This window comes from Pteropus alecto, unplaced genomic scaffold (assembly GCF_000325575.1).
Source record: "Pteropus alecto unplaced genomic scaffold, ASM32557v1 scaffold189, whole genome shotgun sequence".
NCBI lineage: Eukaryota > Metazoa > Chordata > Mammalia > Chiroptera > Pteropodidae > Pteropus > Pteropus alecto.
In genome coordinates this window covers 708,022-735,657 of record NW_006442117.1, presented here as the reverse complement: position 1 = coordinate 735,657, position 27,636 = coordinate 708,022, and the positions used below count along the sequence as shown (strand labels likewise).

The window sequence follows — 27,636 nt, the reverse complement described above, 5'->3', positions numbered from 1 at the left end:
CGGTGTCTCGCGGGTGGTGGAGCCGGTGGCCTGCGGTCCTCGCCACCTGGGCCGCTCCAGCCCCGGAGCTTGCTTATTCGGGGACAGAAGGCGGTAAAGAGTCAGCTGGCAAGACCTAAGCCCCGGTCTCCTGTGACCTACCCGCAGAAGCGACATCCGTCACCTGCACCCTTTTGGTTAGAAGCAAGTCACTAGTGTGAGGCCCAGTTCAAGGGGGGAGGGATTACACGGGGATGTGCGTGCCATTTCTCAGGTCGCAGTGTCTGCCCCTCAAAAATGCCACTGCTCTGAAGGCCGGCGGGAGTCTTCTGTTTCTGCCCACACCGTTTCTCCCCGACGAGCTCCTGACTCTGGGAAGCACAGGGTCTTCAGTTCGCCTGCCTGTGCTCAGACCATTGTTTCGTTGCTTAATTGCTCTGATTTTAGGCAAATTTTCTAACAAAGCATCAGCTTCCTCATCAGCATAGCAGGAGCTCACGGTAGCACCGGACAGATGCGCAGCAGGCCATCCGTAATGAGGGGCCGGCCAGCCGCCCCGCCTGCTCAGGGCTGCCACCCTCAGGACGTGGTGAAGGCTCCCTGGTCTGTCCCGCACACGCCTGGCCCCGGCAGGCTCCACCTGAGTGTCGGGCAGTGCTGCAGGGGCAGCGTGAGGACCACCTTCCTCTCAGAGACCGCGGTTCCGCCCAGTTTCCTCTCGGAGACCGCGGTTCCGCCCAGCTTACTCCTAGAGACCTCGACGGCTGGCGGGGCTGCCTGGTGGGGACACCGGAACAGGTGGGAAATCGGTCGTATCCGCGAGCTGCATTACTTTCCAACAGCTAACGTGCCAGGGTCGGGCTGGGCACCCAGTCGGGACGTCCCCTGCCCTCCGGAGTGTGACCGATGGGAGGGAGGGCAGCGCCGGCCCTGCAGCCGCACGTGTGACGCGTGCTTGCGAGGTGACCGGGGCCCCGGGGGAGCACGGCAGAGGGACCCAGCTCGGTCTGCAGGCCCGGAAAGGTCCCCGTGAGGAAGCAGCGGTTACGCCCGGCGCTCTGCGAGTCCCACACGGGCACTGCCCCGCACCGCCCTCGGTGCGCGTCACGCTCCACCCGGAGTGTTCCGCTGTCGTTATTTCTCTCCCTCCCTGCGTTCGTTCTCCACGTGCCACCCTGTCCGTCTCCTGTAAATTTACCGGCGCTTATAAAACCCTCATCGGAAATCTTCAAGATTTCTGCGAAGGCTGCGGTTTGATGCCCCCGACCGCTCAGGCCCACACCGTCCGGCTGCCGTCGGTGACGCCTCGCGCGCGAGCGCGGTTTCAGCCGGACCCCCTCGCTCCTCCCGCACGTCCTTCGCCGGGTCCGCTGCTGCCCCGGCCACTCGAGCCCCCCACCTTCGTAGGATCGCGCTTCAGGCCCATCCCCGAGTGTCTCCCTGAACTCGGAACCGCCGTTGACCTGTCTTTGCTAAAATACTTTACGTGCCTTTTATTCCCAACGTGCCTTCCGACGGCGACGATTGCGCGGAGCTGCTCCTGCTCGGCTGCCTTCCCTTCCGCGGGGCGCCCTTCACGCTGTCCTTGTCCCTGCTCGTCGGCGTCACACTGAGCCACTCGCCCTCGGCTGCCCGCCCCGTGCTCACCACGCTTCCCCTTCGTTCTGTCCGGGCTCTGAAACGGTGGCAAGACTTTTTGAAAGTTGGCGAGGGCTTTTGTCCTGCTGTGCCAGCTGTCCGTTCCGTGCTGACTGTGCTGTTTCTAGCCCCAATTTTCCGGATAAAAATAACCCAGGCCGACGTGGCCCACACCGTTTTAACTCCAGATGCCAGCAGGAGGGCTGCTCCGAAGGCAGAGCGAGTTCTGTGCGCTGCCCGGGCCCTGGTCTCGGGCAGGCCACGGACCGTGGTGGCATCCTGCACGGCGCGACATCCTGCACGGTGCGACCTCGGGGGAGGGGGCCTGCGACCCTCGTGCCCTCGCGCGACCTCGGGGGAGGGGGCCTGCGATCCTCGTGACCTCGCGTGACCTCGGGGGAGGGGGCCTGCGATCCTCGTGCCCTCGCCCCCACCAGTGGCACAGGATTCCCCGGGGACACACATCATTGCAGAACAAAGCGTCGTACGTGCGATGTCGAACGTGACCTCTCGAACACTCTCGTGCCTGACCTAGGAGAGAAAAGCTTGCGACTCACAAGCGACACAGCACTCAGCGTCGGTGCCGCGGGACTGAGGTGAAAGTCAGTGTTTTCAAAAGCAAAATTTTAAACTTGTAAAATCGTCATAGTTTTGATTTGGTTTTAGAACTGTAATTCATTCAAAATTTCAAATAACATCGAAGGAGGGTTAAGAGTTACGGTTCACAAAATAAGACGCGGGTTAAACAAGATGAGAAATGTTTCTTTATGGTCAGAAAACCGTCGGCTTAAACCGCGCTCCAGCAGTCAGTCAACCTCGGGGAGACAGTCGACTTGACTGTGAAAAGGAGGTGCCGGCCGCCAGGGTGGGCACTGAGACCGGGCCGTGTAAAGGTCGTTCGCAATTGGTCTTAAGTGCGATTAGACAATTTTATGTGTAAAAAGAATTTCATGTCCCAGTTTTCCTTAATTTTGGAGTTTAAAACGACTTTCCATCTTCCGCGTGCAGTGTTTAGTTGGTAGGGAGAGCGGCCTGAGGTTTAGTTTTTACCACAGTTTGTGTACAGAGAATGGTGTCACTTGGGGCGGTGACAGCCCAGGGTGTTTCGAAATCGAATCGCTTGAGTAAAGAAAATTTTGGCAAAAGTTACATACGGTAATAAAATAGCAGCTTGCAGGTGCTTTCGGGGTAATCGTGTCAATGGTGGGTCTGTACTTTTTTTTGCTTCGGGCGCATCTTCAGAAATCAGTGGCAGCTCTTCACCTTCTCGCCCTAAAAACGCTGTGTGCTGTGGAATTTGACTCGTGATTATCATACTCGTAGTGAAAAATGCATTTCGAGAAGCGTGTAAGAAATTGCTTGGGGAATCCACATTTTTTTGCTAGCATTTTTAATAGTTGGAACATGAAACCACTTAGATGTGAACTACTTAGTATACAGATAGTTGCTTTTTAACGTTGACACTGGACGGTTAATTTAGCCATTGACAAAGAAAATAAAGCTTATCTGAAAATAAGGAATCGAGGGGAAAGTGAAGTTAAACCAGGCATGTTCGTGTTTGTATTTTTCTTATAGAAATGTGCTGCTTAGATATTATAGAAGAGTAATTGCTTTCAGTTATATGCTACTTTGAATAATTTAATATAGCTTAATTACTGTCTTTTCAGTTTCGGAATTGCATATATATTTTAACTGTAAAAACCTTAGATACAGAAAAGAGATTGCTACTTTGCTTTTGATTGTCTTCTGATCATAAAAATAATACATTGCTTCAAAAGACATGAATCAAAAATGGACGAGGTAGAAAAGGGACAGCGACCAGGGTAGAAATCGTAGGTGAGGATCGCGATGCTTCACCCCAGTGGGAGTCAGGACCAAGGGAACAGATCGGCGGGGACAGTCGAGGCTCGCACACTGTCAGCCAGTTTGTCCCGGTTGACATCTTGGCCACTACTTGAAATAACAGAGTTAGACCCATTCTTTGCAAGCACACACGGGACATTCGGCAGAAGTGACCCCGTGAGAGCCGTGCGACAAGTCTCAGTAAACTTGAAAGCACTGAAATCATTCGGAGTATGTTCTCAGACCACAGTGGAATTAAATTAGAATTAAGTCATAATAAAAATATCTTACAGTTCCCATACACGTGGAAATTAAACAGCACATTCGTAAATAACCTGTGAGTCGAAGAAATAGTTATAGACACACAGATTTAAAACAAAGGAAAGATCATTGTGATTTTGAGAGGCAGAGATTTATGTGGGAAAAAAAGATGAACCATAAAATTGGACTTTTAAACATTAAAGCCTTTTGCTTATCGAAAAACACCAATTTTTTTTTTTTTTAAGACAAACTCTTTTGGTGAAAAAACTTACAAAACATACCTGACAAAAAAACTTGTATCTGGAACGTATAAAGATTTCTTTTAACTTAACAATAAGGAGAGAAACAACCCAGCAGAAAAATAGGCAAAAGATTTGAACAGAACTTTCACAGAAGAAGGTCTGCGAGTGACAAAGTACACGAAAAGATTCTTAATGTCATAGGTTATTAGGGAAATGACAACTAAGAGCACACTTACCCAGGACCCATTCACTAAAACGGCTAAACTGTGAAACGCTGACAATGCTGAGGTTTGGCAAGGAGGTAGAGTGACGGGAACCCTCACGCGCTGATGCCAAGGCTGATGTTACTCGTGGGGGCGCAAAACGGCGCAGCGGCCGGAAAACGGGTCACCGTTTCTCAGAAAGTTACTGAGGCACGGAGCGTTTCCAACGCGCTCCGAATCCCACAGCTGGGACGTTGCAGAGCCGGACATGCCCGACGGGACGCGCACCCTTCCCAAGCTCAGGTTCCCGATCTGCAGAACAGGGGTGCGTCCCCTGCCGCAGGGTTGTAACTTTATCTATAACAACGGGGTGGGCTAGATTTAGCCCTCAGGCCAGTTTCCTGCCTCCTGTTGTCCTAAGTGACAGCTCAGATGGTCACTAGTGCTTGTCGATGCGACTTCAGGCATTCTATCCTATGGCTTGGAAAATCAAGCCCGAGTTCCTTAGCATAGCATCTGAGATCTGCTGTTACATGGCCTTGATGTGGCTGTGTTCCCTCGACAGCTCATCACGCATTCCTTATTTTGGCAAAGGGAACCACCCCCAGTTCCGGGGTGTGTCTGCTGCACCAGCACCTCTCGCGCTGCTTTTGATGGTTAAGGTGTAGAGTAAGCACTGTGTGTCCCTCCCTCCATCCCTCCCTTCCTCCCTCCCTCCCTCCCTCCCGCCTTCCCTCCTTCCTTCCCTTCCTTCCATCCTTTGAAATTACACTCCATGCGGTATTTCGTGAGATAATTCTTTTTTAAACATCGACTGCAAGGTCTGACAGCCTTCCCGGCACCCCGCTTTCTTACTCTTACCTAAGACATTTCAGTTTTAAGTGGTTCGCTCCTCATCGTTTGGAGAAAAAAAAGTGACGCAGTTCCTGGGTCCCAGAGCTATTCATTGTCACGGCGATGACCCCGAATGGTGGATCCTCTTTCTCAGAGGTGACGAGACGCACGTGTCGGCGACCCTGTGGGAAGGCCGCTCAGGTCTGACGATTCTTACCAGATTCTTCGGGACCCGCCTTGACCTCCATGCTCTGGTGCCCTGTTCACCTGTCTTCTCTCCACCTTTCAGATTTCTCGGGCTGGTGAGGGACCGTCCCCATGTGACCCAGCGTAGCTCCCTTAGGGCCTGGGGGGGTAGGCGCGCATTCTGTCTGAACTTCGTGGCCGCATCCCTTAGAGCCTTTGCAGATTTTCCTAGCAACATCCTGGTTCCTTAAATCTTTTTCAGCGCTTTCTCTAGACCTGCGCTCGGAGCATCGAGACAGCCCACAGTCCCGAGCCTGGGCGGCCCTCACCGTCTAGTGCAGGCGGCGGCAGACGTTCCCTGAGGCCAGACAGTAGTATTTTAGGCTCTGTGGACCACCTGGTCTCTGCTGCAGCTAGTCACCTCTGCCGTGATAATTTGCAAAGAACCACGGGCAATAAGTAAATGATTGAACTTGGCTGTATTCCAGAAACAGGCGGTGGGCCAGCTTCGGGCCGCAGGCTGCAGTGTGCCCGCCGCGGCCTGGTGGCATGGTGCCAAAGAGTTCCCGGAGCCACAGGTCACGAGGGTACCTTCCTCGAGTGAGAGTTTCACTCAGTTATCATGTGGAAAAAGTTAGGTCGTGTACTCAGTAAATATCAAAACATTCTTTTAATACGTAAGTGGCTGTTTATGGAATGGACTGTAAGATTAAACTGACCACTTAAGGTAAAACAGCCCTCGAGAGACGTCTTGTTCATAGTGAGCTGCTTAGATCTGTGAGACCCGCAAACTCCTCTGCCGTTTGCCGGAAACATTTGAAGAGCACTGCCCGGCGGTGGAGCCGCCGAGGGCTGACTTTGGAGAGCGTTTGGAGCAGGGCGGGGAGACGGGTCACGGGCTGGCGCGGCAATCCCGGCACGTGACAAGGACCCTTGAACGTAGAGGCGATGGAGACGGTGAGGAGCTTGGCTTGGCTGACGGTGCGAGGGGAACGGAGGACGAGTCAAGGACGGCCCCAGTTTTGCGGGGGTGACTGGTTCAAACGGTGTCGTTTAGTAAAGAGTAAACGCAGACGAGCAGCCGACACTGTCGCCGGGCGGAGGCTGCGGAGAGCCGCCTGGACCACGCGCCGGTCCGCCCGGCGCTGAGGCCACAGGACCGGGCGCCGTCCTGTCTTATCTACAGCGCGTGTAGACGTGATACCGAAGGACGGTCTGTAAAATTCTGCTCACAGCGGCGTTACGGGCGCCAACGCTGGTCAGACGGGCAGGGTAGGTGGTTGGCTACAGCATTCCGTAAACGCTGTGACGTCAGGCTAGGCCTCCGGCAGAAGACTGGAACAGAGAAGCAGGTAGTGCGGAGGACGGGCCAGGCAGAGAGCGGAGGCGCTTGCCCTGTGGGCGGACGGGACAGGTTTGGGGCAGATGCTGGCGGCGAAAGGCACCAGGTGTGAGGGTTTCGAGAACTTGACTTCTTGTTACGGACGCTCATGTCCCATTCAGCCTTTTCCTAAACCACTCGCTGGATAGGCTCGGACATCCTTAAAAACAAGCTGCGCTCGGGGCCAAAGTAAAGCCACGTGGTCCTGAATGACAACCCGTCTGTGGGCATCACTTAGTAACTGCCCCTCTCCGTGTCTCATTGTTCTCCCCATCTTCACCCCCACGATCAGTCGGTTTGGTCAACAGATACTTGAGTCCCTGTGCTTGGCACAGATCAGGAGGATCTGGTTCATGCCCTGTGGGAAAATCTGGGGAAACCCAGAAAATAAATATACAGGGGTGTGTAGGTACGGGGGTTTACAAATATTTAATCAGTTTTTCTAGGAACCGTGTGACAAGCAGAGAACATCGAGCTCATTCAGGGTGACAGAAGCAGGACAGGGGTGATAGAGGTGACACTGTGCAGAGCAGGCCCAGCACCGTTTCCTAAGACTAGAGCTGGTCCCTCCGTGGGGTCCTCCCGGGCGGGGCGTGGACGGCAGCTCGTACAGCCGAGCACTTCGAGCCGAGCCAGAGGGCTGTGTCTGTGGAGCGGAGACAGTCGCCTTCCTGCGTAGCTTGTGGCCTTGTCGCAGGCCGGCAGCGAGATGCTCCGTGCAGGACCCGTGAGCTGGGGCCTGTGCCCTGACGGGGCTGCGCCTGGAACCCCTCGGTCACCGCACGGCGGCCCTCGCAGGTGTTTGGTTACCTGCCTGCGGAGGGCGTCACACTGTTCTCACGCAGCTCATCAGCGGTACTGATTTCTTGAGGGGCTCTGATTTATACGTTTTACGCCGGTCTTATCAGCTGAGGAGTCGGACCGAGTCCGTGTCTGTTAAGTCTTAAATCAAAATGAGCACTTTCGTGCGTGACAGGCGGCTCTGCCACGCCAAGGCTCCGGCTGAGCTTAAGCTTTGAAGGTCCGCTCTTCAGCCCATTCATTTTGAGTTTTTTTTTTTAATTAACCGTTTGTAATGGTCGCTTTGGTTCTGTGTCAAGAAAATTGAAATCAAAACGCAAACGTGTCTTCCTTTGCAGAGTGACCCCAGGGAGGAAAGAGCCAGCTGTTGACCAGCGGCAGTAAGTAGACGGTGCCACTCGCACCCACGCTGGAGCGGACGAGAGCGCGCAGCGGCCGCCGCTTCCTCGCTCACGAACTCCAGTGGCTCCGTGTTACCCAGAAGGGAAGGTCTAAGTTAGTCGTCCGGGAGCACGAGCCTCCAGGACCATCGTCACCCCCCTCGCCCCCACTCCGTGCACTCGGGGTCCCGCTGCCCCGCACACGCCCGCACGCGTGGTCCTGCCGTTTCCTGCCTCCCGCTGTGACGCCGGCTCCTCCCGGGACACTCTCCCTCTTTGCCTGGCTGATCCGTGTCCTTCCTTCAGACCCGTTTCTCAGGAAGCTGTCCCGGACCCCACCTTCTCCCACCGTCCCCCCCCAGCTCGCTCTGTGCAGCCACCCTGACCCTCCTTTGCCTCCGCCCTGCCGGGCGCGCTGTGCCTGGGACGCTCACGCCCTCGCCTCGTTCAGTGTGCTCAGAGGTCGCCTCCCCAGAGAGGTCTCCCGGACCGCCCCCCCATGAGTAGTTGTACCCCAGCATCGCATTCCCATTCCCGGGGTCCCCCCACAGTGATTATCTAACGTGCTGTGTGTGATTCTGGACGCTGACTTAATTATTCTGTTTGTCTTTTCTCCTCCTGGCATACGTGTCCCCTGAAGGTGGTCACTGTTCTGTCGTCATTGTGTCCCCAAGGTCCGGCGCAGCGCCTGACGCATAGTAGGTCTCAGAAAATTGTCGTCGAATGAGCGCATAGTGGATATCGTGGGGCGGCTCTCGCTCATGTCGCCGCCGCCCCGTCCCGTTCACAGTCTCCCTTTCGCTTTAGCCCTCCTGTCCTCCCCCGCCCCCCGCCTCCTGCAGGCTGCGCCCCGCGTACGTCCGCAGCCCCCACCCCCGGCATTCAGTCGTCCCCGGCAAGGGGCTGCGTGACGTTTGTGGCGTTGAAATATTATCTCGCTACTGTTACTGAAACTTGGCCTTTGCTAATCGGAACCCCATAGAGCGCGGTTGAGGCTTCCGAGCCCCCAGTCTCACGCACCCCCCTTCATCAGGATCCGAGCAGAGGCGTGGGGGTCGCGGTCTCTCGGAAGCAGGGCGCGGCCACAGGGCTGACAGGGTCTGCGGGTGTGTGCCCGCGCGTGCGCTGCGTGACACCTCTGGCCAGAGCAGGCGTCTCGAATGCCACTCTTCTGACTGATGATACCCGTTAGGCTGATTACCAGACTCTCCAGATTTGAGGGGAGTCAGGGGTGCCGGGCTGACCCTCCCAGAGTGGGGACTTGGATGCGAAGCCTTCAGCGTTACCCAGGGGCTCGTGCAGCCCCAGCAGGTGCTGCCCGCCCCCGCCCAGGGTGAGCTCAGGAGCCTCTTTCCCGTGCCCTCGGGTCTCTGAGACGGACGAAGCTTTCGCCTTGCACTCTGCGAGGCGGTGGGCGTGACAGTTTAAATCACACCTCCCTTCCAGACTCGAGGCGAAACGGGTGTCGTTTCGTGTCCGGTGCGTGCCTGCTCAGTGGCCCCCGGGAGGTTTGTGACCTTAAGCCGCCGGGTGTTTGACCTGTTGTCTCGTGATGCTGAGTCGCCAGCTCTGCGGGTGCCATGGCTGTGCGCGCCTGGACTGGCCAGTGGCTTCCCCTCGACGGGCCGGGATGAGACCACGGAACGCCCTGGGTCCGGGGAGGCGGCTCTGTCTTCTTCTCCCAGTTGGAGTCCAGGTTTGTGGGTGAGCGGTGTGGACACAGCCCTGCTTAGAAGCCCGAGGGGGCCTGTGTGGGCTGGCGGGCCTGGGGCCGGTGACAGGTGACAGATCACGTCCCCCGGACGGACGGACCCCTGACTGGGGAGGTCTGACCTCATCAGTTCTGCCCCGAAGGGGAGTGAGAGCAGGAGGCACGGTGACTCCACTCTGGCCTACCTGGCCTGCTGGGGACACCGACCTGACCTGACACTAAGCATGTTAGGCGTGCGCCGAGGTGCCGTCCTGGCCAGACTTGGTGCCCGGTGAGGAAAGCGGTGTGTCCGGTGTCAGATTAGAACAGTCATCCGTCCTGGCTATTTGGGGAGTGACTTGGAGCAATGCTATTTATCATCTTTCCTTTTTTTCTTAGGTTTTCTACATTCCTATGACTCTGGTCACGTGACTCTTTTGGACTTTTTAAAACTTGAATTTATATCAACAATTCATAGAGTTATATACTCTGCTTTCCTACACAGATGATAACTTATTGACGTATTCTCCAGGAGCATAGTAAAAACGTTGGCATTGTCGTGTCACGTCCCAGGTCATTAGCTGAAGAGCTCTTACAGCTCAGCAGGGGATGAGCCACCCTCGGGGCCGCGAGTAAAGGGTGTGAACGGGGCAGTTAACCAGAGAAGATTAAATGCCTATAAAAGTGTGCAAAACGAGATACAATTAAAATGTTAATAATATACATTTTTATCTATCAAATTGACCAGTTTCTGAAAGAATGAAGGTTAACAGCCAGGGTTGGCAGATGGATGGGAAGGCGTGTGTCTGCTGTGGTGTTGGTTGGCGGAAGCGGAAGCTAATATAATCATTCTGGAGAACGTGTGGCAATGAAAACAGTTTTAAGCCGAATAATTTCACTTGTAGGAATTTAATTTTAAGAAGGTGTCAAGGATGTTTATAACGGTAGAGCTTTAGAACTGTTGATCACAATATTATAACAGCAAAAGCTTTTTAAAATCTTCAAAAGAAAAACCCAAATCCCTTTTTAAGTTCTGTTCATAATGCGTTTATCATTTACACTTAGCCAAAAGCATTTAGTAAAAAAATGAGTCAAAAATTATTTCTAAGGCTCCCGCCTTGGACTCTCGTTTAACTGCGTCCCCGTGATCAGGAGAGCGACAGAGCTTAATGAGCTCTCGCTCCGAATGCGTAGATTCTGTAAGAATCTGTCTGTCTTTCTCTCTACTGCCCTCCGGGGCAGTGTCGGGCAGCCACCGGCCCGGCCGCCCCACGAGGACGCCTCCCGTCTGCATCTCCAGCCAGGACCTGCCTCAGGGCTCCAGGTTCCCGCTGCCTCTGCAGCCCGGGCCCGGATGGCCGTCCAGCGTGGCTGACTCAGTGTGTCCCAGGGCGCACGCTCAGCCCTCCCGGCCGTGTGCCCGACCTCTGACAGCGGTCTGTTCCTGCCCCTGACACAAAGCCTCCGAGCCGCGTCCACTTCAGCCCGTCCCTTGCTCTCTGTCCTTCCGCTCTCCTGGTCAGCACCTGCCCCCCCCCGCGTCACCTGGCCGGGTCCCTTTGTCACCCTTCCCAGAGCGCCCCCTCCTCGTTCCGACTGTCCCATCTTGTCTTTGTCTGTTGCAGTTGGTTCTGACTGGTCTCAGTGTCCGTTTCTTCCTGCCCCCTTCCCCAAAACCATTGCTTTCCACCCGCCGCCTTCCTGACCGTGGTGCTCCCTACCCAGCAGTGGTGGCTCCCTCCGCCCGCAGAGTGACGGCCGTGCGTGCCGCGGTGGCCCCAGGTCCCTCGGCATGTGGCCCTCTTCGCAGTCCCTCCCCCTTCTCAGGAACTTTGCTCCAGCAAATCCGAACGGTCCTTGTCACCAATTATGATCTCGATTTTGCATTTAAAACTTCCCGTATGTGATTGACTGTCTGCAATGTCCCATTTTCCAAGTTTTACCTGTCTCTAAGAGTAGCTGCGGTCTTCCTTCCTCCATGAAGTCTGCCACGATCGGTCGTGTCGTATGCTCACGGTGCCTCCTTTCCGGCCTCGCCGTTCTCCCTGACGTTAGCCGTGTGCGTTCTGCCTGACCCGTGTCTGCGGAGAGGCCCTTGCTGCCCTGAGTGGCAGGGGCTTGACTGGGAGACACCGCCCGCCCTTGCTTCTACGGCCATGACTTTTTTCCAGGGCCAGGTTCAGTTTTCGCTGTGATACAGATTTGAAAAATTTACCTCTCGAAACATAAAGTCTGAGTTTATTTATGGGGAGATGTTACTTACGACGTTAAAGTTTAGTAGCAAAAAGTCAAGAGATTTAAATTTTTAAATGCGCGTCGTTACCCCCATTCAATGTGCTAATTAATGCGGTGAACAAAATTTATAACTTGTGACGGACAAAGGGGAGGAGTGTTCAGGGGCTGGGAGAATGGGGTGACAAAGTAGTAGCCGATGATGGTCACAGGGATGGGGAGCACAGCTTAGGGAGCACAGCAGTGATACATTGTCTAGGTGGAGGGTCGGGGGAGGGCAGGAGCAACTGGGGGATTCATTTGATGAACTATAGAAATGTCTAACTGCTGTATACTTTGAAACTAATTGAAATAAATTAATTTAAAAAAAAACTCCTAGGTGAAAAGATGCCAAGTCTTCCCAAAGCGATCTACAGATTCAGTGCAATTACAACCAAACGTCTTAATGGAGCTTTTGATAGAATTCGATAAGCTGATTCCAGTGTTTCTCAAAATTCGAATAGGATGAAAGGAATAATCCTAGCAGGCATAAACATCCACCTTAAACCTAGGGTAATTAAAACATGGCACTGACACAGAAGAGACCAACAAATCAGTGCAACAGAATAGAATCCAGGGGGAGAAACGACCATGAGGCCAAAATGTAACGTACGATAAATACAGCGTTTACAGTCGGAGGAAGAGGGCGGAGTGATCAGTCGATGAGAGAGAAGGGACAGAGGACACCGCACAGGCCCCGGGAATGAGGACATGCGTGGAGCATCTCCTGGGGCAAGAAATCCCATGAATGGGGAGGAGGCGGGGCTGTGGGGGCGGGGCAAGGGCGGAGCAAGCCCCGCCCCTCCTGCTCCTGTGGAGTCTGGGCCTTTTCCTCAGGTGCTGTGCCCAGGTGCATTAAAGCAGCCTCACGTGTCCTCTGTGCTCTTTTATGGTTCCTTTAGTACATTTAGACCTTTAATCTATTTGGAATTTATACCCATTTAATATGTGAAGTAAGGGCACAGCTTTCATTTTTCCTAAGTAGTCAGTTATCCCAACCCCATTAATTGAATCTTATTCCACTGATTTTAAATGCTGCTTTAAACGTTTTTATATAATGACTTTTCTGGGAAAGAACATGTATAACTTTCGTCACGTTTTTAGCCGTGTCTTTTAGGGAATGAGATTTGCATAAACAAAGGTAAAACCGAAATGTGCAGTTTTAAAGATGAGATGATCCTCATGGGAAATGCCAACTTCTCTTAGTCCAGTTCTTTCGATGACCTATTTTCCCGCTTTTGGAGCTCGGTTTTTGTAAACCCCAGAGGGAGGGCCGGTGGCGGGCGCGTGTGCTTTGGGCGTGGATTGGAAGCGGCTCGAGGTGCCACTGGCGCTGGAGAGGACCTCGGCGGGCGTGTGTCGCGTGTCCGGGGGCGTGTTAGCAGGGGGTCGCGTAGGAGCCGTGTGGCCATTTCTTCTGGCCTCTTGTTCAGACTAAACACAGGCCCGACGGAGCCAGGCGCGAGCGGGCGTCAGGGGGTCCGGGCGGCCGCGGTCCCGGCCCGCTCTGCACTCGGCATCTCTGCGACCTCGGACGAGTGTTGTCTTCTGCTCGTAGTGCAGCTTTCCCGGGTCTGAAACGGAGAGTGACCGCGCCGTGAAACCCGAACGGGGCCGGCGCCCGCGGGAGCCCAGCCGGGGGGGCCCAGGTCTCTTGCCTTTGAATCAGTGTTTTAAAATAATTCAGTTCAAAAAGGAAAAAAAATTTCAAAAGTTTCCTGGTTGCACTTCACATTGAATGCAAACCCTCCACGCCAGAAATAAATGTCTTCAGGCTCCAAAGAAGTATCGCGAACTTCTTCCTTCCTTTTATTCTCAGAGTAGAAAATGGTGCGTCTTATTTTAAGAACATCCTCCATCATGTATATTTTCATATCAAGAAGGAAAAAATAGCATTTAATTGTTTTGCTTCTGTTTAAATAGGCTTTTCCCAGCGGGGAGTTGAGTCTCTGAGGTCGTGTGGGGAGGGGGCAGACTGGAGCGAGCCTCGGGGCCGGGCACTGGGCGGCGTGGTCTCCTGTCCAGACTGACCTGCTGCCCTCCATGCCGGCCACACCTCCCGGCGTGTGTCCCCTCCGCCCTCAGGCCTCTGGGGGGGCGGTTTAGTCTCCCTCGATGGACGTCGGCACACTACCTCGCCGTGACGTAGCGCGTCTCACGTGGGGGGCTTGTCCCTCGTGGGGGGCCGCAGGCCATTCGCGTCCGAGATGAGGGGACTGTGCTGGTCGCCTTCTGTCACGGCCACTTACGGTCGCAGCCGGGGCTTCCGACTGTCCTCGCGCGGTGCGTGGGCACGACCGGCCAGAGCCTCCGCTGCCGGGACGCGGGTCGCGTTTGTGGGCCCCGCGGCACACATTGCCATCAGTGGGTCAGCGTTTCAGCCTGGGAACCAGGGCGGGAGGACGGCGACCCATCGGCCGCAGCAGCGAGCTTTGTCCTGTCCCTACCTCTAGATCCTGGACGAGGGAGCTGCCCGTGCCGTCCCCGCCCATGGATGGCAGGGGCTCCCCGTTGGCCCTTTTCACGGCCTGCTGCCCCGCCGCGCCCCCCGTCAGCCTCCTCCTCTCGCCGTCCTAGAGGCTGGCGCAGCCGGCTCGCCAGGGATCCCGAAACCAGACTTCCGGGGATCGCACCTGGTTCCACCGTCACGTGACACCCACGGCATTAATTCCCTTTCTGGGCTTCAGTTTCCTTAACAGTTAAGGGAGGGTGAGGGTGACGGTCCTGTTTACCTCGGGCGCTGGCGTCAGATGAGCTGTCACACGTAGACTACTTAGAATGTGCCTGGCTCATAGCGAGTATCCAATAAATGCTAAGTAGTACGTGACGTCGAGGTGACAGCAATTGTCTTTTTCATTCATACAGAATGAAAACTGACCTTGAGACCTCAGCGAGATGTCCTCTGGGCATCTTGTCATTTTTAGAACACTATCCAGGGCTCGCCCCGTCCCAGGGGCTGTCCCACCGGACCAGCCTGCCTTCCTGTCCGCCTGTCGCTCACCCCGCAGACGTTTCGATGACCTGCCACTCCCTCTGTCGAAGTCTCTGCTCAGATGTCAGTTCTTCAGAGGACTCTTTCCAGACTCCCGCTCTAGAATATCGTCCTGTCATTTACTTTATCCTTTGACTTAGTCCTTTTCCCATCCCATGAAAAGATACCTGACCGCTCCCTAACATTGTGTGACACACCCGTTTGTTCACCCCACTGCACTCGGTTCCGTGACAGACGAAAGCAAGGGGCTGTGTTCTGCTCCTCATTTTCAGTCGGGCGTTTCATGTGCTCAGGAGGTGTTTGTCAAATGGATGACTGGGGTGGGGCGGGCTGGGGTGCGGGAGGTCGCTTTAGGGAAGAGTTCAGGCGATTTCATTTTTGTTTTTCATTCTTTTCCATGGATCAATGTACCGTGTGATTCACCGTAATTATCTCAGTCACTAACGGATTAATCGCACTGTTAAATTAGTGCCTTCTCGCGGTTTCCATTGAGGGTGTGCTGCCTGTGCCTTCCCCTAGCAGCCGATGACAAAGAAGTCTCTGGGTTTATCTTTGATCGGGCGTCAGAACCACCAGAGCCCTGCCTGTCTCCCGGCTCTTGCCAATGTCAGGCCCCAACAGTGGGGCATGCGTCGTCGGGAGCCGGGAGCCGGGAGGCCGGCACAGCGGTCCAGGGGCTCTGCTCCGACTGAGCACCACGGGTCCAGGCTGCCCACGGGACTGCGACTCTTCCTAATCGTGCAGGTTTAAAATGCCTTCTGGTCTCTTCGAGATGGAACACAGAGCGACTTATTCACCAGTTGGTTGAATATGGGTTTTTAAAGTTAGCAATTATCATTTATCTTAAGTAATTATGTAATTTAACTACCGTTTGATAACTTTATACTAATTCTTTGACATGGATACTTATTGGGAACCCTGCGCATCCTTCTTCTCATTTTCTTCATAATTCTTGAGATTTTTTAAAAATCACCCTTCCTTATTTGAGTCGGTTGTTACATACTGTGTCCTAGAACACGTAATTACCTGCTTGTTACTTGGGGGGGCTCTCCCACCTCAGCAGCCTTCTGAGCTGCAGCTCGTCACGATCCGGGTGAAGAAGTGACTTTCTTTCTGGTGTGAAGGGGGGTTAGTCCCGTGCTGATTTGTCATTTACTGTTTTTTAAATCACAAACATTAAACGAGTTAATGTTGGGAGCTGACCGTCTAAAGTCTGCCCGTCTGAACCGGCACGGTCCAGAGCCGGTGTCGGATGCGTGTTTGACTGGGAGCCGGGTGACGGCAGCGTCGGTGCCTGGTGAGCTCGGGGGCGGATAAGGGTCGAGAAGGTCGGCCTGGCCTTCGGGCTTTTGAGCGGGGGCCCCGGGCTCGTGACGGTGCTGTCCACAGCCGCAGCGGGGTCACCTCTCCCCGCCTGCAGGGCCTGCTCCGTGCGCTTCAAAGGCGCGTCGGGGCAGAGCGTCTTCGCCTCGTGTGTCTGCGAAACGGGGTTCTTACCAGACGGATTCAGAGTGGTCAAGTTCAGCGCCTCCTAGAGCCCCCCACTCTGTCCGTCCAGCACGTCTAAAACAGCGCTGTTGTTGTTGTTGCAGGCGATGGTTGCTTGTTACCCAGGCAACGGAACGGGGTATGTGCGTCACGTTGACAACCCGAACGGGGACGGAAGGTGTGTGACGTGCATTTACTACCTGAACGAAGGCTGGGACGCCAAGGTACGCCGCTTCCCCGGGCGCTCGCTTTCCCTCGCGGGGCGCGGGATCCACGCTCCCCGTAGCTGAGGCTGTTTCACGGACGCGCAGTTCAAACCCCTCGTACTTGCATCAGTCACGGGGATTTCTTTGTAAAGTGCCACATGCTAATATAGCTCAGAAGTAGATTCCCCGATTTTCAGACATTGAGGCGTTCGTCCGAAATTTAACTTTTCCAAAAGGATCTCTTGTTAAAACACATTCCACAGTCTGTAAAACATACTTCTGCGAATGCTTGCTTTATAACGGCTTTTGCGGGAGATCACGTATAAGTAATCGTGGTGGGTTATTTGCTCCTTACGCCTGCATTTCATCCCTTGCATTGCTGTAGAGACGTTAGCTGGCGTTGTCTGCTGGCTTGAATCCCAGAGGCAGGATCTCTTCTTTCCCTGATTATGGAAAAAAATATCAACACTGACAAACCCTATAAACCGATTAGAACATACAATACGTTTAATCTCTCGTTATAAACGTATTCCGCTCTTATTAGCCTGAGTTTCACTTACGTTTAAATTATTTAAATTTTAGAAGTATGTCATGTATGATATTGTATTAGCAGTGGTATAAACTAAATTTTTGGTCGATTTTTTAAAAATCGTTTTACTTTTTTTTTTGAAGCAAAGTGTTCAGATAGTAAAAAGTGAACCCAGTGGATTTCCACAGAGTGAACACACCTGTGTAGGAAGGGTAGTTTTTAAAAATTAACCTTTCAAACGCGTTCTGCTCGCACACGCATATACACACAAACGGAAACCAAGGCTTAACTGTGCAAAATCTAGTTCTGTCCCAAAAGCACCCCCTAAAATTCAGGACAGGCTCACAGTGCTCCAGGCCTTTCTCCACCGTCCTGACTTAAGGGGTTCCTCTGTCCTAGTCCACGTGCAAGACGGAGGTAAGTCTTACTGCTCAGTGGAGTTTGAAGCATCACGTCAACAAGCATGGTTTTTTATAACTGTCAGACTTTGAAATAGAAGAGAAAAAATGGTAATTTACCTAAAGCCCAATACACAAAGTAGATTGGTGTAACTTTGGTTAAAATGTGAAGAAAAAAATTTCTTTTCCGATTTATAAATATCTAGAAAGCTAGAAATAGAGCGATCAAGTCCTAATTTCTGTATTTTGTTAGTTTCTTTCTAGGCTGATCTTTTAATTTTGGCAGGACCTAGCCAAAGTCATTAATATATAGTTTTTAAATGAGTGCACACGCAGAACGAAGTCCTTAGTGTCTTTACGTGTAGAACTGCAAACTTCCTTCACAAGGACTCACTGACTGTGCCTCGTGTGCCAGCCACCGTCCTGGGTGCTGGCGACACAGCAGAAACGGGGTGCCCCTCGCAGAGCCGGATCTAGTGGAGGGCGCAGGTCAGTAGACCGAGGTGACGGTCGGTTGTGCCGAGTGCGGGACAGATGGCACTAGGAGCCCCTAGTTTAGGGGTCGGGGAGGTTTCCCCAGAGAAGATGGGGAGCGTCAAATGTCTCTTCTGAAACACATTCAGTGGATCACCAGTGACATTCCCAGTGGCTGCAGTCAGAGGGAAGAGGTCGGGGGGAAGAAAAGCCGTGTCGCTGGTCACAGTGCAGAGGCTCTTCCGGTGGAGCAGGAGTGCCGTGGGGATCTCTCCGGACGGCACGGGGACCTGCGGAGGGCGAGCGAGGGTGCCAGTAGCCTGAGTCTGACTGACGTACGGACGAGCCTCGTCGGCCACCTCTCTAACTGTAGATCCTGGGAAAAGACTCAGCCTCGTGACGTCTCGGTTCCGGGTCAGAGGCCTTCTCCTTAGGAGTTTCGTTTCTCAGGGGTCAAGTGCTGCTCAGACGGGGGGCGTTTTGCCTCACGTTAATCCTCCAGATCACAGATACCACAAGGACAACACCTGTGCGTCGTTCCCTGCTCTGCACCCAAGGGCCTCCACGGGGCCAGAATGGTGACAGTCAGGATTGGCCCGAGCTGCTGGGTCCATCTAATCCCACACGAAGGAGGATGGACATTGGGGTAAACAGTAATGATCCTTTATGGATGGAATCCAGTTTCACAAGCAGGCGGTCGTCAATGTGTGAGGCCCAGTCAGGAAAGGGAGACTTTAGTAAATAATGACCACAGTGGTGGTGATGCCAATGACGACGGTGACGGTGACGTGATGATGATGATCGTGATGGTCGTGATGGTGATGATGGTGCTGATGATAGTGATGATGGTGACGGTGACGATTGGTGGTGGCAGTGATAGTGACGGTGACAGTCGTGATGTTGAAGATGATGGTGACGGTGATGGTGACGATTGGTGGTGGCGGTGAAGATAGTGACAGTGGCAGTCGTGATGGTGAAGATGATGGTGACGGTGACGATGGTGATGGTGACGATTGGTGGCAGCAATGATAGTGACGGTGACAGTCGTGATGGTGATGATGGTGACGGTGACGATTGGTGGTGGCGGCGATGATAGTGACGGTGACAGTCATGATGGTGAAGATGATGGTGACGGTGATGATGGTGACGATGATGGTGACGATTGGTGGTGCGGTGAAGATAGTGACAGTGACGACAATCATGGTGTTGGTGGTGATGAGGATGGTCAGGGTCATGATGATGGTAAATGATATTTTCTACTAATACGTTGGATTCTTTAAATAAGAGACATTGAATTTGGGACTGTCCTATCACCTGTTGAAAATGCCATAAGCTGCCGGACATCCCTAGCCGTTGGTATAGACCTACCCCAAACATTGCGGGTTTGGATCCAGCCCACCGCAATAAAGCAACTGTAGCAATAAAGCGAGTCATAGTTCTTTGGCTGGTGGACAGTTTGCCTTCGGTTTGTGAAAAAACGCATCTGCGAAGCACAAGGAAACGAAGTGTCCCTGCGGTTGAGGCAGGCGACTTAGGGACGCACGTGAAGGGCAGGATAAGCAGGTCGTTAGCACACGCAAATGAGGAACATAGTTTCTAAAACTTCCTAAAACTTTCAGGTGTCATTTCAAGACTTTCGAATTCAGATACCGTTCATGTTTCATCAAATGCTTGAAAAAATCAGTGTCAGTGCGTAAACTTGGAATCTCAACTCGCCCTCGGACCTCGTTAATTGAGATGCATTTGTGCCTCATCCAGTCAAGAATTTCGATTCCCTGAAATGGTGTCCCCCCCGCCCAGATTTAATTTTGTACCATTCTTGGTGATACTTACATCTTTGGCTCTTTTCCTAGGTAAGTGGAGGTATACTTCGAATTTTTCCAGAAGGCAAAGCCCAGTTTGCTGACATTGAACCCAAATTTGATAGACTGCTGTTTTTCTGGTCTGACCGCCGCAACCCTCACGAAGTGCAGCCAGCATACGCTACCAGGTAGTGCTCCTCCTCGGACAGCGGTGGGACAGAGGGGACGGACAGGGTGGACGTGGCTTCCGACGAGCACCCTCTTGCCCTTCCGTGCCCCGCCCCGTCCCGCGTCGGCCCGGGCCTGGGGCTTTCCAGCCCCGCCCCCTCATCTCCCGCGTCTCTTAACCTCTCTCCCTTCTGCGACTTTGTGAGACTGCGGTTGCCCCTCGACCGGTGCGGGGGTCGGGGCCCCGGCCCTCCACGCAGAACCTTCGAGTCCCCACAAAACGTAACCACTAACAGGCGGCTGTTGACCAGAAGCCTCACCGACGACAGAAGCCGTTGGTGAACACCTGCTCCGTGTGTCACGTGTGTCACGTGTGTCACGTGTGTCACGTGCTGTTCTGACAGTCGAGTAAGCTAGAGGCAAAGCGTTGAAATGCACTGACGGCGTTTGATGAAAACGCCGCGTGGAAGTGGCGCCGGGCGGTTCAGGCCTGCGCTGCTCAGGGGGCAGCCGCGCTCGCGTGCCCTGGAGCAGTCGAGATAGCGGAGCGGGGGGCAGCTTTCTAAGAGGCTTCGGCGAAGGCGGGGACGAGGTGGAGAAGGGTACAGAGCAGAGGGACGAGAGGTGACCGGAGAGTGGGGATGAGGACGAGTGGAGGAAGAGGCGAGAGCCGCCGCGTGTGGGAGCGAGTGTCAGAGAAGTGGCCTTTTGACCTTTCGGCTTTAACAGCAGGTGTCACCTTTGCTGCATCACACTGTTTCTCCTACGAAGTTTAGGGTCCAAAACTTGCTATGTTTAATGTCGTCTTTAAGTTCTTTTTATGATTTACCACGGCTCAGTTAAAACGTTAAGACCCTTAAGATGGAAGGTGTCAACAGGCGTTATTATAAAAATAAATAATTGTAGAAAAATAATACCTACTTTTCACTGCAGAAAGGACTTTGAACTTCGTGACAGCGAATTACTAGCGTGCGTTCGCTTAGGCCTGCTGGGGGGAGGAAGGGCACCCCCGATGTGCAGGGGGCGGCGGCTTTGAACAGCGACGTCGAGAGACAGGCCGGCCTTGGCCGAAGCTCGCGTTCTGAGGACGTGGCCGTGGCCGTGGCCGCTTCCTTCTGAGCCTCGTTGCTCTCGGCCCTGATGCCCGGAGAACGGGTTGAGCCGTTCGCGGGCAGAGACGAGGCGGCGAGGCTGGGACCCGGGGTTGTGGCGCGCACACGGTGCGCCACCCCGGCGCCCCGCCCGCGACGCCGCTTCTGGGACCTTCCGTTCTAGGGAGCCCCGAGTGTGGTCTGATGTACCCTTTCCAGGCGAAGGGGCAGCAGTCGTTTTTCGGGGTTTTCGGTCGTGAATGAATGCGCAGGGCGTAGGGAGTGTGAGCCAGGCAGGGGTCGGAGGACGGTGTGTGCCCTGGAGTGGCAGGTGGGTCACAGTGGAGGGAGCCGGACAAGCGAGGCTGCAGTGCCGCCCTGGGAGAAGGAGCGGCAGCGGGGCAGGGGACCGGAGAACGCCCCTTGGGTCCGTGGGGGACAGCGGGAAACAGAGCGACATGGCACTGTGCAGCTGGCTTCTGGTCGTGACTCAGGCCTCCAGAGGGAGAACCCCGATCACCAGGGAACTGAAAGTTTGGGGCGAAGGAAGTATAAAGTTGTACATCTGTGCACCTCGCCTGTCACCAAGGCCACTGTGGCAATAAAGGAGCCCGGACAGTAAGAAAGGGGCGGGGCCCGCAGAGAGCAGCCGGGGGTCGGGGTGGGGCCGGGTGATCCGTGGTCCCGGTGTCCCCGGCGCCCAGACTCCACGTCCAGTGTTTACATGGCTGAGCCTCGTCACGGTCACTGGCTCATCATGTGGTCGGCGTCGCTGTCCCCAGCGAACGCTGGCCAGGGCCTGCAGGGCGCTCGGACGGCCTGGTCCGCCGCGGAGCTGATCCCGCGCGTTCTGCTTCCTCTTCCTCTGCCGCCTGCGCGTCTCCCTCGTGGTCGGTCCCCAAAAGCGCAGCCGTGCGCTTCGGAGCATCTAACAACCTGGACCGTCCTCGTTTGTTTGCGGAATGAGATGTTCCAAATAAGTTTTTAGAAAAACGTTTCGCTACACTTGATGTCAAAGCCTAGTATAGTCGCTTTGATAAAAATCCTAAAAAATTCTCAGCATCGCGTACATCTTTCTCGGTGACTCAAGTCGTGAGGTCGTGAACACCCATCGCGATTTTCGGCCGCGGTGCGGCGCTGTCCTCAGAAGCTGTGACTGTCGCCCTCCCTGACGGGCCCCGGGCCTCGACCCCGTCCTGGGCCCTCCGCTTCCCGTGGAGGCTGCGCCGCGGCCGGCGTGCCCTTCCCCGACGGCCGGCCCTTCGCCTTCTTACTGTCTGTCCCTGGTGCGCTGTGGCCTTGCAAAGCACGTGACGCAGCAGGTCGCGTGAGCGCTGAGAAGGTCAGGTGCAGCCGCGCCCGGCCCTGCGCCCGGCCCGCTCGCCCTCTGACGACGGTGCGGTCGGGACGGTATTTTGACGGGCCGCGGGTCGCAGACCGCTGCCGCCGGATACCGCTTTGTCCGCAGCGTGACCGTTCTCACCCTCTTCTGAATTTTCTTTTAGGTACGCAATAACTGTTTGGTATTTTGATGCAGATGAGAGAGCGCGAGCTAAAGTGAAATATCTCACAGGTAAACGCCACTGGGCCGGGGTCGCGGGGGCCGCGGAGGCTGCGCCTCGTTTCTGTCCCGCCCCTAGTTCCCGCGTTTGAGAGGCCGCCGTTCAGTCATCCTCGTGCTCGGCTGTACCCAGCCAAGTGCCCAAAGTTGGGGAGCGGTTGAGGAGAACCTGAGAGGTTCTCACACGGCAGCCGAGGTTTCATCTGTGACCACCCTTTCCCGTCACAGGCGGCCGCGCCCTTGGGGACCGCCACCTTCTTCCTCTCGTCCCCTGAGAAGGAAGTTAGTACCATTTCCTTTGAAGCCTGCGTGCTACGAAGGACACTCCGACTGCCGTCCCCCACTTTGATCGTGGACGCGGAGAAAACCGATACAGAGGAGACGAAACGTCCAGATCAGTGACTCAGACAAGCGTGTGGAGCCGGCATCGGCCGCTGGCGCCACTAGGTCACACCCTGTCCCGAACCTGCGGGCGCTCAGGGTGCCGGCCCCACGCCCCCCGGGCTGTCTCGGGGCTCAGCTTCCCGCCCCTGTCGCCGACACCCGCACGTTCACGTTGCGCATCAGCCGGCCGCACGTGACGAGCCGCCGACTCCCACGCCAGCAAATTGGACGTTCGTGTTTTCTCTGTGTATTTTTAAAGTCGTTACTGGTGGCAGAAGCCTAGTCGTGGGCTTTTACCAAACACACTACCGTTTCACGGCAGTTTAAGTCGCTTTTAAAGTAGAGAGACAAACCGCTGTCTCTGTGGAGCCTGGTTTTGCCCCCGAAGGTTCCCCAGTCGAGAGCAGCGTGTCACCCCGGGCAGAGCCGAGGCCAGCGTCCGGAATGCCGGCGTGACCGCGGCCGGGCGACGTGTGTTCGCAAGGCCGGAGCCTCGTGCACGCCGTCGGGGCCTCGGCGGGAAGCGGTGGCAAGTTCTCCGGCGCCAAATGAGTGAATGAACGTTGTTTTTTGTCTCTGCTTCACCTTGCAGGCGAAAAGGGCGTGAGGGTCGAACTGAATAAACCTTCGGATGCGATCGGCAAAGACGTCTGATAAAGAGACCTTGACCCAGCGATGCCCCACTTCGCCTACGGCGATCGCCGACACTGTCCTTAACTCGTGGCTGCAAATAAACGGGACAGCCCGTTGGCATTCGAATAAGGAAAAAGAAACAAGTTTTTTGTGTTGCATCAGGAAGGAGATTGTGACTGTGTGGCTTTCACTGCATGACCGACTCCAAACCCGCGGTCGCTCATGGGAAGCATATAAGCTATCAACTGAAAGTGGTATCTACATCTGGACATTGGAAAAAAGTGCCCTGGGTAGAATTTTTTCATTCTTATATTTTGTCAGATCTGTCATCTAGCTGAGTTCATTTCATCTCTCCCTTTTTTATATAGTCAAGTTCGAATTTGAAGTAATTTTTGTATGATCAGGTACAATTTATCAAAACTGAATTGAGAAAAAATTACTCAAGTATTATTCCCCAAAATAGCATCAATCTATTTTTGTAAACCTCTTCGTACTATTAAATTTCACCCTAAAAGACCTTTTGTAATGATCGTTGCCAGTGACCGATGCCTGCTTTAATTTTCTTTTTATTTAAAACGAGGGCACTTTACCTGCCAGCAGGAAGACCAGACCGCCGCGGTCCTGCGTCACGCCGATTCGAGCTCTGGAAGATCGCTGCTGTCGCCGTCTTGACATCGTTAATGATGAAGCATAACAGTAAAATCACCACCGTTCTCCTACCAGTAACTTTCAGTTCATGTTTCATGAGCAAAAACAGGAAGACGGTTTCGGCCGAAGTTTCTCAAAGAGCCACAGTGACTGGCGCTGGGTGGACTTGCGGGTCGTCGGCACGGGGTCCCGGGGCGCAGGGCCCTCGGCCGCCACGCGCGCCCGGTCCTCACGCTCACCCCTTCGCGTCCCGTCCGGCTGCTGGCACTTCAGGTTTCGCGCTTAGGTTTTCCCGCCCCGGACCCGTCCGGTCCCAGGGACGGCATTGGGGAGCGGTGCAGGACTCGCCCCGGCACCGGGAGACGTGCGTTCAGCTTAAACAAAACAAAACAAAACAAAAACGAAAGAAGCAAAAAATAAGATAATTTTATTTTTACGTGTTAGGAGTTTTCTTTCTTACTTTCCAGAAAAGGAGGGACTGTTGCAGACTCACGCGGCCTCCCAGACTCCGTTCCGGGCGTCGTGGACTGCGGGTCCCCGGGGCGCGCGCGGCCGTGTGAGGCCTCGCCCGCCGCAGCTTCCCGTCTCCGCCCTTGATCTTTGCCAAAACGACGTGAGCGCACAGAGGCGTTTCTGTGTGTCTCACCTCGGGACCGTTTTCGCACTTGCAGAGTTCGTGTTCAGTTAGAGACCTTTTCCATGGACAGCTCAGTGATTGTTATCAAAAGATGGCCACGTTCGTGTAAAACACGGACCCCAGCCAGTGGCCCGGACGGCGGGGACGCGCGGGCCGGGATCGGACGCGCAGCGCCGCGCTCTCGCGTAGGAGAACCGGGGACACCACCGTCCTTTACTCGCGCTTTTCCTGGGCGTTCAGCCTCGTCCCGGATGATACGACGCGACGTCTCTGCAGCCTGTGTCGCCACCAGCCCGGCCTGGGAGCACGAGCCGCCGCGCCGTCCGGTCCGCCGTGCGGCGCGGCCGCTTTAGACGCCGGCGGAAACTGTTGCGTGGCTGGGAGGCTGGCCTCGCCGCGGGGTGCAGAAGCCGCCGTTTAACCCGGGAGCCCGTGTCCGTCACCCGAGCAGTGCCGCTCCCCCGTCTGGGGCTGTCCTGGCGAACAGGTCCTGCGTTTTGTGTTTTTTGGGAAAGTCTGTATAACGTCTTGGAGATCATTGTGAAAAGGGTGGCGAAATCAGATCGCCCCCTCTTCCGCGTCTGCTTACAATCTGTTCACTTCACGTTGGTGCCACCGGTACCTTGTCAGCAAGCAGAACTCTGTTCAACACAAAATTTGAAATTATTTGTGGCCTAAATGCGTTTAATCCTGGTTAAAGATAAAGCTTCTAATGCTGTCTTTATTCAACACATTAACCAGCTGTACAGTACAGACCTTTATCAACAGCAGGCAACGCGTTTCGGGGTGCGCGTCCGGACAGGCTGGAAGGTCGTGTCATGTTCTGTCATGAGCGCTCCAGCTGCTTGTAAAGCTAATCTCATTAAAACGATGCATAAACGTCCTTGGAAAGCGATGGTGGTTATTTCCAGCTGCCTTTGTTCATCCGCGACCACGTGCCGACTCCCCACGGGCCCTTCCGTCAGACACCGAGCCCCCCCCCACGCGTGTCCGGCTCGCCCCAGGACGTTCGGCTCGCGTTTATAAACGGCTCCAAGGGCGAGAGCAGGGAACGTTGGGCCTGGCGGCGCCGCCCCAGGATGTTCGGCTCGGATTTATAAACGGCTCCAAGGGCGAGAGCAGGGAATGTCGGGCCTGGCGGCACGCGGGGCACCCCAGGGCGACACCGCGGGCTCAGGGGTCCTGCACTTGGCTTCTGTCCCTTTTCACAGGGTTTTAAACGTCGCTCAAACACGCTTGCTCGTGAGTGTGTCGATGTCACCCTTCTGCAGAAAGGGGCGTTCGGTGCTCGCCCACAGTGCCGCGGCCGTCCTGTCCTGTGTGCGAGAGAGGTCGGTCGGTGATACAGTGTGGGAGCGACGCACGTGTTCATGTACCTCTTACTTCGACATGTTTTAATGTCCACAGCAGCCGGTCTTCCCAGGCGGTCTCCCATCCGAGGACGAGCCCGGCCCGACCCTGCTTAGCTTCCGAGATCAGACGCGATCAGGTGCGTTCAGTTAACTCTCTCTCTGTGGCATCTTCGTTATTTCCCAGCCTGTCTGGGGACGTTTGGAAAATCGCACCGCGATCTAGCCAGGTGGATTGACGGAGAGGGCAGGTGAGTCAGAGACAGAGAGTGACTAAGTTGGGTACCGTAGGGCAAAGCACGACGGACTCGACACATCTGTTTAGTTCTGGCTCAGCCGCCTAATCGTGCGACCTTCGGAGCGTTTCTCGTCTGAAAACGAGCGCAGTGGCCCCAGACAGAGTCGCATGAGGCCTAATGAAGTCCAGCTGTCCCGGGGCTGCACACGGCCCCGGAACGAGAGCCACGTTTTGGCCGTGACCGCGGCGATGACACGTCTGTACCCCATACGTAATGACGTGGTGGCACATTGGGTTGTTTCCAGTTGTTCGTAAACGCCCGTCTCCGGACATCCGAGCTCAGGGGGGAGTTCCCCAGACCCTGCTTTTCAGAATCACCGGCAAGTGAGCATCACCGGAAACGTGGCGGTGCTCAAGGCCGCGTAGCAGGGACCGATGGCACGTGGAAGGGGCACGGCCTCGGCCGCGAAGACCGTAAGTAGCAGACACACTTAACCATAGAATAAAAGCCACTGCACAAGAAAGGCGGAGCGCGAAAGCTCGAGGTGCCACAGGCCTGTCCCACGGGGGATGTTTTAACTCCGAACAAAGGCCCGCGAGGGTGGCGGACAACGTCTCCTCTCATCGAGAAGTCAGGCGGCGGGAGCAGAACTCAGGCTTCCCTTTTCTGAGTTTTTGCGAGGCCGGGTTAGACGTGCACGTGCAGCGAAGCCGTCTCGTTCGACGAGGGCGTTGGGAAAACTGCCCGTCGCGTTCTTCGGATTTTAAGACGGATTTTAACTTCGCAGTTCTTTCCCCAGTCAGTTCAAAGGAGCAGCCGCGCGGCTCTGCCTCGATGCTTCGGTGTCGGGCACCACTCGGAGTTGCCCGCGTGGGAGACGAGGAGAGCACAGGGGTCCCCGCTGTCCCCCATCCGTCCCAGACACGGCGCAGCGCGCATCCGCGGCCGCAGCTCAGGCCAGGCCGGCGTGGATCGCGGCTGCCGTGTTCTTTAGTTCCCACTTGTTCTCAATGCCTTTCATTCTATTTTTCAGTCGAATCTATTCTTCCTTGGACACCTTATAGTTTAATCTTCATTTGCGATCGTTTCGTCATTTTCAATTCCTTTACTAAGTTACAGCAACTCGTTTCACAGCTGAGTTTTTTTTTCCTCCCCTTTTGGTCCATTTTTGTTGTTGTTCTGAGACGGAATTTCTATTTTAGGCGTTAAGCCTTAGATTTGCAGTCCTGTTTAAAGACATTTCATTCGGCCTGGATATCATTCCAGTTCTCTTCTGCCTCATCGCTGGAGAATTTTCGGGAGCTGTAACTGACTCTTTGCGTCTTCCGA

At 54.8% G+C, this 27,636-nt stretch overlaps 1 protein-coding gene across 1 annotated transcript in view; it reads left to right on the top strand.

The window, feature by feature from the left end:
• Nucleotides 1-25,610, top strand: part of EGLN1 (egl-9 family hypoxia inducible factor 1) — a 33,298-nt gene extending 7,688 nt beyond the window's left edge. Inside the window, exons 2-6 of the mRNA XM_006920752.3 lie at nt 9,735-9,738; nt 16,293-16,412; nt 19,649-19,785; nt 22,362-22,429; nt 23,394-25,610. Coding sequence (XP_006920814.2) covers nt 9,735-9,738; nt 16,293-16,412; nt 19,649-19,785; nt 22,362-22,429; nt 23,394-23,455 — 391 coding nt within the window. The 3' untranslated portion in view covers nt 23,456-25,610. The remainder of the gene's footprint in view (nt 1-9,734; nt 9,739-16,292; nt 16,413-19,648; nt 19,786-22,361; nt 22,430-23,393) is intronic.
• Nucleotides 25,611-27,636: the final 2,026 nt, after the last annotated feature.